This window comes from Hyperolius riggenbachi, chromosome 3, assembly GCF_040937935.1.
Source record: "Hyperolius riggenbachi isolate aHypRig1 chromosome 3, aHypRig1.pri, whole genome shotgun sequence".
NCBI classification, from domain to species: Eukaryota; Metazoa; Chordata; class Amphibia; order Anura; family Hyperoliidae; genus Hyperolius; species Hyperolius riggenbachi.
In genome coordinates, this window is record NC_090648.1 from 306,699,687 (window position 1) to 306,712,900 (window position 13,214).

The 13,214-nt window shown below is 42.6% G+C and overlaps 1 protein-coding gene across 1 annotated transcript in view; it reads left to right on the forward strand.

The window, feature by feature from the left end:
- NAP1L1 (nucleosome assembly protein 1 like 1) overlaps nt 1-12,652 on the forward strand; it is a 36,023-nt gene extending 23,371 nt beyond the window's left edge. Inside the window, exons 4-10 of the mRNA XM_068273648.1 lie at nt 2,739-2,841; nt 6,258-6,399; nt 6,481-6,561; nt 9,318-9,446; nt 10,453-10,524; nt 12,414-12,553; nt 12,643-12,652. Coding sequence (XP_068129749.1) covers nt 2,739-2,841; nt 6,258-6,399; nt 6,481-6,561; nt 9,318-9,446; nt 10,453-10,524; nt 12,414-12,553; nt 12,643-12,652 — 677 coding nt within the window. The remainder of the gene's footprint in view (nt 1-2,738; nt 2,842-6,257; nt 6,400-6,480; nt 6,562-9,317; nt 9,447-10,452; nt 10,525-12,413; nt 12,554-12,642) is intronic.
- The last annotated feature ends 562 nt before the right edge of the window (nt 12,653-13,214 follow it).

Here is a 13,214-nt window from a genome sequence, read left to right on the forward strand (position 1 = left end):
GATCGTTCAGGCCTTATCAGTCTGACTGTACACACTCACTACTGTCGGGAGAACGCACGCGCAGCGGGAGGGTCTGACGGACCCGTCTATGGTAGTGCGTATGTACACACCTTTAGTGAATTGAGGCCAATGTGCCTTGCATAGTGCTATCATGCCTTAAAGAGACACTGGCGCGAAAAAAAAAGATATAGTGAATTGGTTGTGTACTATGAATAATTACTAGATTAGCAGCAAAGAAAATATTCTCATATTTTTTTCAGGTATATAGTGTTTTTTCTAACATTGCATCATTCTATAATATGTGCAGATTACACAACACTCAGCATTCAAAATTATTCTTTCAGAGCAGTCTGAACTAATGACCTCTCCTTTGGCAGAGAAAAAGTAAATAGTTCAGGAACAGTTAAGATAAGTCAGATAAATGCCCTCTCCACAACTTTGAAAGTCGTAGAGATTAATGGCTTTTTTTGCATCGAGAGAACTGGAGTTTCTTAACTCTTCCTGTACTGGAAACAATTAGACTGATGTATCTGATCTTAAAGAGAACCCGAGGTGGGTTTGAAGAATATTATCTGCATACAGAGGCTGGATCTGCCTCTACAGCCCAGCCTCTGTTGCTATCCCAAACCCCCCAAAGGTCCCCCTGCACTCTGCAATCCCTCATAAATCACAGCCACGCTGCTGACAAACAGCTTGTCAGAGCTGGCTGTGTTTATCTCTATAGTGTCAGTCTGCTGCTCTCCCCGCCTCCTGCAGAACTCCAGTCCCCGGCTGCATCCCTTCCCTCCCTGCTGATTGGAGGGAAGGGACGGGGGCAGGGACCGGAGCTATGCAGGAGGCGGGGGAGCAGCTGAGACTGACACTACAGATGTAAACACAGCTTCACAGCACGGCTGTGATTTATGAGGGATTGCAGAGTGCAGGGGGACCTTAGTGGGGTTTGGAATAGCAACAGAGGCTGGGCTGTATAGGCAGATCCAGCCTCTGTATGCAGATAACATTCTTTAAACACACCTCGGGTTCTCTTTAATGTTTTTATTTCTTAGCTGTACTACACATACAAATCATATCATAAATTTTTTTTCGCTTCAGTGTCTCTTTAAAGAGTAACTGTCAGGCTGCAAAAGCTAATTTAAACCTCTATTCTCCTGTGTTAAAACAGTTTAGAAGGAAGCCAAAAAGGCAATACTGAAGGTTAAAAATTTTACTTTTGATGTGTGCTGACAGCAAGGCTCTGTATTGTCAAGCCCTTAAAAAGGACGAGAGGCCGCATACCATACAGCAAAGCATTCTGGGGCCCTCCCCTCGGCTGCTAGTGAGAAGTTACAGGCTCATGTTACAGCAGCTTGTAATGCAGTCCAGCTCACAGCACTGAAAAATCACAGGGCAGAGTATACTGCAGGAGTCCGCTATTGTTCCTAGCCACATGGCTAATATTCACTGCACAGTAGTGTTATTCATTACGAGCTTTTTTGTGAGTGGAATAAGAAAGCAGGGAGGACATAAACAATTGGCTTCATAGGAGACAGACAAACATGGAACCTGCCATGAGCTGTCAGGAGCATCATTCTCTGCAAATACTATATAAAAATTCTGTGAAGTACAAACGTGGATAGTGAAATGCATATGTAATGTAAGTACAGCCAATATTTAGCTACTGATATGTGTTTATTTTCTCTGAGACCTTATACCTAACAGCTCCTCTTTAAAGGATACCACAACTGAAATGTGACATAATGAGATAGATATGTGTATGTACAGTGCCTAGCACACAGATAACTATGCTGTGTTCCTTTTTTTCTTTCTCTGCCTGAAAGAGTTAAATATCAGGTATGTAAGTGGCTGACTCAGTCCTGACTCAGACAGGAAGTGACTACAGTGTGACCCTCACTGATAAGAAATTCCAACTATAAAACACTTTCCTAGCAGAAAATGGCTTCTGAGAGCAAGAAAGAGGTAAAAAAGGAGAATTTCTTATCAGTGAGGGTCACACTGTAGTCACTTCCTGTCTGAGTCAGGACTGAGTCAGCCACTTGCATACCTGATATTTAACTTTCAGGCAGAGAAAGAAAAAAAGGAACACAGCATAGTTATCTGTGTGCTAGGCACTGTACATACACATGTCTATCTCATTATGTCATATTTCAGTTGTGGTATCCTTTAAGACCTGATAACTTCTCTCCACCATAAGGTGTAAGGAGCTTGCAGCAAAGCACTCACCACTTCTAGCTTATGTTCGGGTATTGGTGAAGGAATACAGCAACTGACATAACTGATTTCTGTGTACAAGATTGTTGAACCTGTTTTGTAATTACTAGGAGAGTTGCAACAGCAATTGCGATTGCTGAATTGCAAAATCGCTAGTGATTTTTAAATCGCTAGGGTTTTTTATCATAGAAATCATCACAATAAGTATTTTCCACTACAGTGATTCAATTTGGAAATCGCAATCACTTTCTGGAGTGATTTTTACAATAATGCAATGCAAATGAAAATCTCATAACAGAATTGACGAAAAATTGCAATCGCTGACGTTTGTGATTTGCGATTGCTAGTGGAAAAGGGCCCTAATAATTTGTCACGTGAGTTATTCTACAAATATGTTCTTGCAATAGCAAAAGTTTTGCAGTACTAAAATTGCTTCAATGATGCCTTTTTGTACTTGGCTGTTCCATATGCTTGTGCGTGGATTGTGCATCATTTACTGTGTTAAGTAAAAATTCTATTTCCTCTTGTAGCCAGACAATTGACAGCACAAATGATGCAAAATCCTCAAATTCTTGCTGCTCTACAAGAGAGGCTAGATGTTCTGGTGGGTACGCCTACAGGATATATTGAAAGGTAAGGCCATTTACGGTACTACACAAACTTAACTTGCATTTAATTTCTTGTGAGCTTGAAAAGCAGAAATCCATTGAAGATATCCAGAGAATACCCTTAGCTGCTGTCTGTGGAAATATAGTCCAAATGTTGTATTCAGGTAACAAGTGCAGAAGTTGGGTTGAACTTCTGCGTCCCGCGCTGATCCCTGCCTGGGTGAGGCATATGGCTAGCTGGTAGATCTTGGGCGCCCAACAGAAGCAACCTTCTGATGCAGCATCACTGGTCATGCCGTCAGTTAGCATAGACACCAGGGCAGTATGTGAGTGATGTGATAAACAATTGAGTGCTGAGATGTGCTATGGTTATATACAGCATTTGTCAAGGTTTCCTGCATTTGGAGTAATACATTTTGAAAAAGGGTCCCAGGTGTGGCAAGCCAGGTTTTTAAGCTGTTGGGATATTTAAATGTCTGACCTTGCTCACCAGCATGTAAATGGCTCTGATCTGCTACACCAATCAGCAGGGAAACAAATCATATTTCCTATCGAAAGTGTGTGGGGGTGTGAAACATTTGCCTCTGGAGTATTAGGAGAGACATGCCCAAAGGGTCAAGTGACCTGCCAGTAGGCTGTTCCTTGACACCCCTTCGGCCCCACACAGAGCGCATTGAAACTTTTTGAATTGAAAGACCCCTCTCCCCACCCCTCTTTACACTTAAAATTTGGATGTAAAATAAGTCTTATTCCTGGCAACCTTAAAAGGCTTCACAGATGTGGGTTTAGCTTGTGTACTTTTTGCCCATAGTATCTGATCTAGTGGTTGACAGTTTTAGGGTCCTTTGCCACGAATAGTTGATAGGAAGTGAAAATACTGTTGAACTCTTCACAACTGCTTGCTGCTGCCTGGCAACTGCTCATTCTGTGTAGTTCAGCTTCCTGTGGAAAAGGGCTCTAACTTGGCCCTCAATATCTCTATGGTGCCCTAAATGGTGGTCTGTTACCAGTGAAATTCCTAACGTCTTTTCAGATGCATTGAAAATGTGCCAGTAATGACCTCTTTGTTTCTGTAAAGAAATGGGATGTATGTTTTAAATGAGACTTTGTACCTTCCCATAGCTGAGTCAAGTCAGTACCCATCTGTTCTTTGTCAATAGAGCAGTCTAAGAATGTTATCTTTATTATATTGCGTTTCAATTAGACAAAAATGCTGGCAATTCTATCCCTGTTGATACAGTAAATGCACAAGCGTTAACCATTTTCATTGCTCAGTGTAATTTGCTCTGAAGGTGCACTTATTAATCAGACTCAGCTCCTTAAATAAGATAAGTATCTGGAGAGCATGCACTATGGCAGAGGTTCCCAACCGATGTGCCGCGACACATTCATGTGTCGCGGCAGCACCAGCTATGTGTCGCCGCTCTCTGCTCCCCCTGCTCGTCTCCCCCGCAGATCGCCCTTCTCAGGGCTACAAGAAAATGGCCGCCGCCGTTCACATTTGCAGACATGCGGCGGCCATTTTCTTGTAGATCTGCACTAACTACAGGCAGAGGGCGGAGGCAGCGCATCGAGGACGGAGCCACGGTGCGAATGAGTGGCTCAGGGAGGAGAAGGGGCGGAGTGGTGGCTATGGAGGGGTGAGTTAGGGCGGGGATCCCCAACCTGCCTGTGGTCCGCGGGACGCTCCCAGTTGGGCCGCAGGACTGTCCTCTTCCCTTCCTGGGGCGCTATACTGGGGCACTATACTGGCTATACTGGGGCACTATACTGGCTATACTGGGGCACTATACTGGCTATACTGGGGCACTATACTGGCTATCCTGGGGCACTGCAGCATCAGCAGATTGTTTCTGAGCCCCTCATTGTGCCTGCAGCACCAGCAGATTGTCACTGAGCCCCTCATTGTGCCTGCAGCATCAGTAGATTGTCACTGAGCCCCTCATTGTGCCTGCAGTATCAGCAGATTGTTACTGAGCCCCTCTTTTCTATCATACGGGACGTGTCATGTATATCTGAATGTTTGGCATGATGTGACGTGTCCCGGATATCTGAATGTTGTGATGTCACGACCTGGAAAAGGTTGGGAACCACTGCACTATGGGATTCCCATACAAAAAAAATTAAAGAGACTCCGTAACAAAAATTGCATCCTTTTTTTTATCATCCTACATGTTCCAAAAGCTATTCTAATGTGTTCTGGCTAACTGTAGCACTTTCTACTATGACAGTCTCTGTAATAAATCAATGTATCTTTCCCCTGTCAGACTTGTCGGCCTGTGTCTGGAAGGCTGCCAAGTTCTTCAGTGTTGTGGTTCTGCTATGAACTCACCCTTTCTGGCCCCTCTATGCACACTGCCTGTGTGTTATTTAGATAAGAGAGAAGAGAGAAGCTGCTCTAATCAGCTGGATAAATCGTCCTCTGAGCTGGCTGGGCTTTCACATACTGAGGAATTACAAACAAGGGCAAAGATGTTTGCAAGAAGAAAAGAGGAGCCTGAAACTTCAGTGCATGGGGGAAAGAAACACACAAATGATCTCTTGAGATTCAAAAGGAATGCTGTATACAGCCTGCTTATGTATGGATGTATTTTCTATGTGTGGACATACTGTACATCAACCTACTTCCTGTTTTGGTGGCCATTTTGTTTGTTTACAAACAAACTTTTTAAAACTGTTTTTAACCACTTTTAATGCGGCGAGGAGCGGCGAAATTGTGACAGAGGGTAATGTCCCCTAACGCACTGGTATGTTTACTTTTGAGCGATTTTAACAATACAGATTCTCTTTAATGTCCAGTGTGCAACCCGATGGAATTGGGTGCTGCTAGGCCTAAAGGTGGCCACACACCATACAATTTTTTAAAATATCTGTTCAATTTAAGAATTGAAATCAATTTTTCTGACTGATTGTAATATTTCAAAAATGACCAATGTACCACACACCTATGTTAAATTTTTTCCTCAATTGTGATAAAAATTATTGGAAACTCAGAGGAAATTGCTAGGGTGTGTATATTAATAAATTAACAATCCAACACACCATACAATCTTTGGTAGAAATTTAAGAGAAATATCTGGCATTCCGGATCGATTTAAATAGAAAAAAAGGGAAATCCGATCGGATTTTTCAGTCGAATGAAAAAAAAGCTTTCGATTTTTTTGAGATACGATCGTTTTTATCGAATTACTGTAAAATCGGATCATTTTATTGTATAGTGTGTGTCCACCTTAAACTGGAAAATAAAACTACGGCTTTCTCAATTCAGCCAAGTGCCTTTGTGAAAAAGTCACATTTGTATATGCTGTGGGATGGAAATGTATACAGTAGTTTGAACTCATCAGGTGATGAAGAGTATGGCATATTTGTGTTCATTGTTTAAAGGTCTATTGTGCATATTTAAAGGTCTATTGTGCATATTTTATGTATCTTCTTTCTTAGTTTACCTAAAGTAGTCAAGCGAAGAGTGAATGCGCTAAAGAATCTTCAAGTGAAATGTGCACAGATAGAAGCAAAGTTCTATGAAGAGGTCCATGCATTGGAGAGGAAATATGCAGACTTGTATCAGCCACTCTTTGACAAGGTAACACATTTTTCATTCTTTTATCTTAAAAAAAAAAAAAAAAATCAAACTTCAACTTGACATTTGCTGCTCTCCATTTAGAGAAGCCAGATCATCAATGCCACGTATGAGCCTACAGAAGAGGAGTGTGAGTGGAAAATGGATGAGGAGGAGGAAATTTCAGTGAGTAGATTTTTGCCTTATTGAAGTAGCATTCCTGTGTAAGGTCATGTGCACATCTAGATTATTGGCCATCTAAAATGAGTTTGTGGCAAGTCCAGGGCAAAATCTGACTACTTATTTAATATCGGGTAGCTGGAAAACCATTCCGTTTGTTCCCTGATGCAGCTTGCGCCTTCTCTCCCCCTCTCCATTGGGTAGGTTATATGCTGCTTTACAGCCAAGCTTCCTCTATACAAGGGGAACGTTGCCTGAAACTGCTAAAAGTGGAATCTTTGACTCGCTCTACAACTAAACTAAATACATTTTTAATGAAGCCTGAATCTGTTGTTAATGGTATGATCAGATTTTGGGTTGGATCCCCCTTTTAAGTTTGCAGTTAGGCAGAGTTCACGCTTTTTAAAATTCACATGCAAAAAGGCATTCACCGTACATTAAATGAAAGTCAATGGCGAATCGTGCTTCTGCCAAACTTCAAGAAATCGCATTCCTCTCTTTGCATGCGCAAAAAACTTGCAGCATATTGCACATCACATACAAGTTCCCATTGCTTTTAATTAGCTACAGTAAACCACATGTGAAAATTATTACAGAAACCTTTCATGTTAAAATTCATTCATGTATGTGTGAACCCTGCCTAACATTGAGCATAACTAGTATGCAATGCCTGCCTGTAGGACTACATAATGTTAGAAATGCACTGCAATTTATGGTAATCTGGTACACAATCTATTCCTTATGTGGAACGTATCTACTCTACCACTTGCACAGTAGATATTACATCAGCAGAAATAGTCAATGAGGAAATAAGGCTGAACATATTGATATTAACCCTTTCCAGTCGTATGTCCTGCATAGCGGGACATCGCGAATTTCCCATTGCACTCGTATGTCCCGCTATTCGGGACATAATTTCAGAGGCAGTTTGGACGCACATCTGCGGGGGGGGGGGGGCAAAGTCCTGTCTCTCTCCCCTTGTATAGTGGGCATGTAAGAGTACATGCCCACACAGGTGGTACCCCCTGCCCCAAACTGGAAGTGTGCAATCAGCGCTACCAGGAAGTGACCAATGCCTTGCAGATTCCTTGCAGAGTTGCATAGAGAAGCAATGGCATCCTATTCAATGGACGTGGAGGAGTTTCTAAATAGTAGCCAGCATTTAATTGGTCTAATTCCCAATCGAAATACCAAAGATTGCATCGTGTGTGGTGACATGATACCGGGCGGCAGGCATAAAACCACCTATTGCGAAACTTGCTCACGCAAGCCAGGATTACACCCAGGAAATTGCTGTAAAATTTACAATACCTTGGCTTTGTCCTCTGCTACCAGCCGATAGAAGATGACAAACTGTCCAAATAAGGTATTAAATTAAACGTTATGTACTTTAAAATAAGCTATATACCATGTTACTATGTTGTGTTCCATGTTAAAATGGGAGAGGGAGTAAGAGGAAGAGTGCATTTCTGTAAAAAAAAAAACTGAGCAGAAACTACTCCTTTTAGGAAAAAAGAGTGGAAAGGGTTAAGGAAATCCTTGAAGACTGTTTGCTCAAATGAGCCACATTAACCACTTAAGGACCGGGCTAATTCTGTGTGATCTGTGCTGGGTGGTGGGCTCTTCAGCCCATAGCACAGATCAGGATTCAGACAGGGCGATCAGACTTCCCCCTCAAAGCCCCCCTCAGCAGCGCTATACCTCCTTCCCTCCCCCCCCCCCCCCCCTCGTTCCCATGGGTGGTACAGGACAGCGATCCGTCCTGTATCGCCTCAGGTAGGCTTCAGCCTATCAGATGCCAGGGATCGCCGATCTCCTGTACACTGTAAACACCAGGGATTTCTTCCCCGCGTGTTTACATTTCGCAAGCGAGCCGCGATCGGAGGCTCGCAGGCTGTTCACGGAGACACCCCCTCTGTGAACTGACATGGAACGGCCACTCGAACGAGTGGCCGCTTCCATGTAAATCCACTTGCGACCAGCCGCCGTTAGGCGGCCGTTAAGTGGTTAAGCCATGCAATCTCCAATCAGATAGATGGGTCAACCTTGATTTCTGATCATTTTTCTGTACAAAAAAAAACAGAAGTAATTAAAAAAACCGTTGGAAATCAGAGTGAACCTGTGGGAAATATTAGATTCCACCAGTCTATATGACGGGAAATTGCATGGTATTAGAGCAGAGATTGAGTGGAGAGAGAACAATACACATAGACCAAGCTTTGCAGTGAAGTGGTTATATTTTAAACTGTGGCAATTTATCTACTGACAAGCAGGATGCAAGCAATAACTGACAGAGTAGGTAGTTAAATATAGAAAAGATGCTAGGCATTATGGGACTAATGCTGGGTACAAACGATACAATTTCCCGCCTGATCGGATGGGAAGTTGCATCATGTACATGTTCAAAGTGCACCTGATCGCTAATGCGCTCAATTTTGCACAATTATTAAATTGATTGCTTTATCGATTAAGAGCCGATAGGACATGTTGGAAATCGATCGCTTCCCGTCCAGGTGGGAAATTGCATCATTTGTACCCAGCATTAGTCTGAAGCAATGCTTTCTGATCAAATCTGACAGGGCATTTTGTCCTGTACATATGTCATGTGATTAAACTGGAAGTGATGCTGGCAGTTGAAAGTTTGAGAAGATGAAGAAAAGCAGGCATCTTTTAATTTGGTGTTGTACAAAACTTCAGGCATAATTAGTCAATTTTTAAAATGACCCTACCTTAATTGCTAACTTGCTATTGTAATCTTTAAGGATGAAATGAAAGACAAGGCTAAAATTGAAGAGGAAAAGAAAGATGATGAAAAAGAAGACCCAAAAGGGATTCCAGAATTCTGGTTAACTGTATTCAAAAATGTTGATCTTCTGAGTGATATGGTCCAGGTATGCCTTATTCAATTGACTTATGAAAGGTTTTTAAATGTCTTAAAGGGACTCCGAGCTCTGATTAAAAATAAAATTTGAACTTACCCGGGGCTTTCTCCATCCCAGCCCTGGTCGGGACGTCCCACGCCGGCCTCCTGGCTCTTCTCCCGGCGGCTGTCCGCATACCGCGTACAGGCCGGTCCCCCGGGCGACACTGGCTAGTGTCGGGCCTTCTCCCTCCTTATACGTCACGAATGACGTCACACGCCGGCCGCCGTGACAGCACGGCGCATGCGCGGTTTAATCGCACATGCGCCGTGCTGTCAGCCGGCCGCTGTCATGACACGCGGCGGCCGGCGTGTGACGTCATTCGTGACGTATAAGGAAGGAGAAGGCCCGACACTAACCAGTGTCGCCCGGGGGACCGGCCTGTACGCAGTATGCGGACAGCCGCCGGGAGAAGAGCCAGGAGGCCGGCGTGGGACGTCCCGACCAGGGCTGGGATGGAGAAAGCCCCGGGTAAGTTCAAATTTTATTTTTACTCAGAGCTCGGAGTCCCTTTAAGTCTGCATTATATTAACAATCCTAAAAAGTAGCATCTAAGTGTCTCCGCTTGTCTGTTTTTCTGCATAAGTTGTCTGACAGTTGCTGTCGATAGATTTTACTGCATGTGAAAAAACACATTAAGGCTCCCTGCACACTGCAAATCCGTTTTCCGATTCCGATTTTCCTTGAATACATTCAACAGAAAAACGGATCAAAAAACGCAGCATGCAGTTAAGATTAAAAATCTGAATCGGATGTAAAAACAGATTAAAAAGCGGAATCGGAATCTGAAATGCATGCAGTGTGCAAGAGGCCTTAAGTGTGCACTAGCTTATCGATCAACATTGGTTGCAGTTTTCCTGTGCAGAAAATGAGTGGAGACCAAGGTGTTAAATTTGGTGTGATATGAGATGTCCCTTATCAAGTAATATTTCACTTCTGTATGTCTGGGTGTAATTTTTTTTTTTATTTTCATAAGGAACACGATGAACCAATCCTGAAGCATTTAAAGGATATAAAAGTAAAATTTTCTGACATTGGTCAGCCAATGGTAAGTTGTTAGAAAAATTGCATAGATTTAGCACTTTTTTTGGTCAGTCTCTTGGGTAGAACCAATCATTGTAGCTTTTCAGAGCAGGTTAACTGCAAAGGTTTTTCACAAGTGCCAACTGAAGTTCAGGATGGCCCGGGAGCTTCTGACGAGCTTCTACACTGCCACAATTGAATCTGTCCTCCATCCTGCGTCTGGTACGCTGGCTCCTCCGCCAACGACAGGCACAAACTACAGAGGGTCATAAGATCAGCAGAGAATCATAGGGAAATCACTCCCTCACTAGACCAACTCTACAACTCCAGACTTTGCTCCAGAGCTCTGAGGATTGTAAATGACCCATCTCACCCAGGCTTCCGCTTCTTCCAGCGGCTCCCCTTGGGCCGGAGATTCCGTTCCATCTACACCAAGACTGCAAGACACAGGAATAGCTTCTTTCCCTCAGCTGTAAACTCTTTAAACTCTATGAACTCTCTAACCTACCCTATTCAAGTAGCATTCGGTAGCACATGACTGCACTGCCGCACATCGTACACTTTACATACTTGAGCTCAAACTTGTGTCAGCGGTCATGGTTATGGTTAAATCGCTGTATCTGTACTGCTTCACTGTATTGTTTTGTACTGTATTGTATTGTATATCTTATTCCACACCTAGCCCTGTACATGCCAAAACCAATTCCGGGTACGACTTAGTCGTCCTTTGCGAAACAAATGATTCTGATTGACTGTTTAACCTCCTGAGCATTACACCGCTCAGGGAGTTTGCGATACATTACCCAGCCTGGATCCAGCGACCAGCGCAGCCTCACCACACAGCTCTGGTCACAATGGGGAGGAGGACCGCACATGTCATGACGTCATGCGCAAACCCTATCCTCCCCATAGAGAGACCGAAGCTCTGCAGGGAGGCTGCGTGATCGCTGGATCCGGGGGTGTAACGTATAAACGGGTGGATCGGCGGGGATCAAGTGGTGCCGGACACTCTTACTAGCTAGCGGATTTTCAACCATTGGAATAATTTTTTTTTCTGCATGGGGGACTCCTGGGGCATACTGCTAAGGAGGTTAATGTCAGTGTCTACCATGAAGATGACTTTTTTTTGGGGGGGGGGGGGCACTTTCTACAGCATTTTAAAAAATATGCAGAAAGCAATCACGTGTACGTTTTGAACAGAAGATTGTAATTTGACTGTCTTGAGTATGCTATTTGTACTTGTCTGTAGCTACTTATGCCCAAATGTAGAATCTGAGCGATGTGTGATCATGCCCCAATTTGAGAATGGCTAGTTAAATAGTGTGGCTATACTACTGGCAATAAGCTGGCCTCTGCCAATTAAATTTGTATGGGCTTTTTGAAAGGGTTTTAATGCTGCATGGAAGAGACATGTTGTCTTGAGCATACACAATATGAAGAAATTGTGTAGTAGCAATGTAGTTTCCACAAATGCAAACTCGGGGGCTGCAGCATTTTTAATTTCTGAGGCGTTTCTGCCTCAATGTTAAAGTATAGGAAAGTGGAAAACCACTCTGATCTAGCTGCTTTAATTTTTTTTTGCGTTTTTCCAGGTGTTTTTGTTACAGTAAAGCTGTTACTGAACAGCTACTGTAACTATTTGAAATCTGCTACACAACCCTCCAAAATAAAGCTAGGCATGTTCAGAAACGTCTCTAAACATACCTAGAATCGCTCTAAAATCTGCTTCAAAACCCTCTAGCGTTTTGCAGATCTGCTAGAGGTTTTTAGTGTGCACTAGCCTATAACTTGAGTTGATTTTTATTTTTTCTACGCATGAGCTTATTTAAAGGCTATATTGTAGATGTGTTTCAGGAAACATGGCTGGAATTTTAAGTTTACCTTGTTTGATTTGATTTTTCTTTTGTATTGTAGAGTTTTACTCTAGAATTCCACTTTGAGCCTAATGACTTTTTCACAAATGAAGTTTTGACAAAAACCTACAAAATGAGGTCTGAGCCTGACGAGTCTGACCCATTCTCTTTTGATGGACCAGAGATTATGGGATGTACGGGGTATGTGAATTTTTTTTTGTTTGTTTTGTCCCGGGAGTGTTGCTTTTTACCATATTAAATCACTGTACGATATATTTTTGTGCTTAAAGCGGAATATAACCCTGCATTTCAACTTTGCTCTAAAATATTATTTACAGCATATTATATGCAAAAAGCATTTTTTTTTTACTAGACCAGCATTGGAAGGGTTAAACACATGTTTCAAGTTCCGTGGAGAGATATGCAGAAGTTCAGATTGTTACATTCTATGTATCTATTGATAAACAGTTACACACTCTTTGGCAGTCCTCCAAGCTCCTTCTCAGTCAGAGATGAGTCATTCAACACTTAGATACATTTCTGTAAACAAAATGTATCTCTTTTCAGCTTCGGATGCGTCTGCAGAAATCTAAAGGAACTTTAAAGCCCTGTGTAACCCTTCCAATGCTGGTCTAGTAAAAAAAAAATGCTGGTTGCATATAATATACTGTAAATAATGTTTTAGAGCAAAGTTGAAATGCAGGGTTATATTCCGCTTTAAATTTGGTTAAAATCAGACCACTCTATATAGATTTAACAGAGCATGGCTCCCCTGTTGGATTTTGTGATAGTCTAAGTTTTAACTTACTCTGTAGATATTTGCTTGGTTTCTCAGCCAGTGGTGCATAACTGTTGGAAGTAT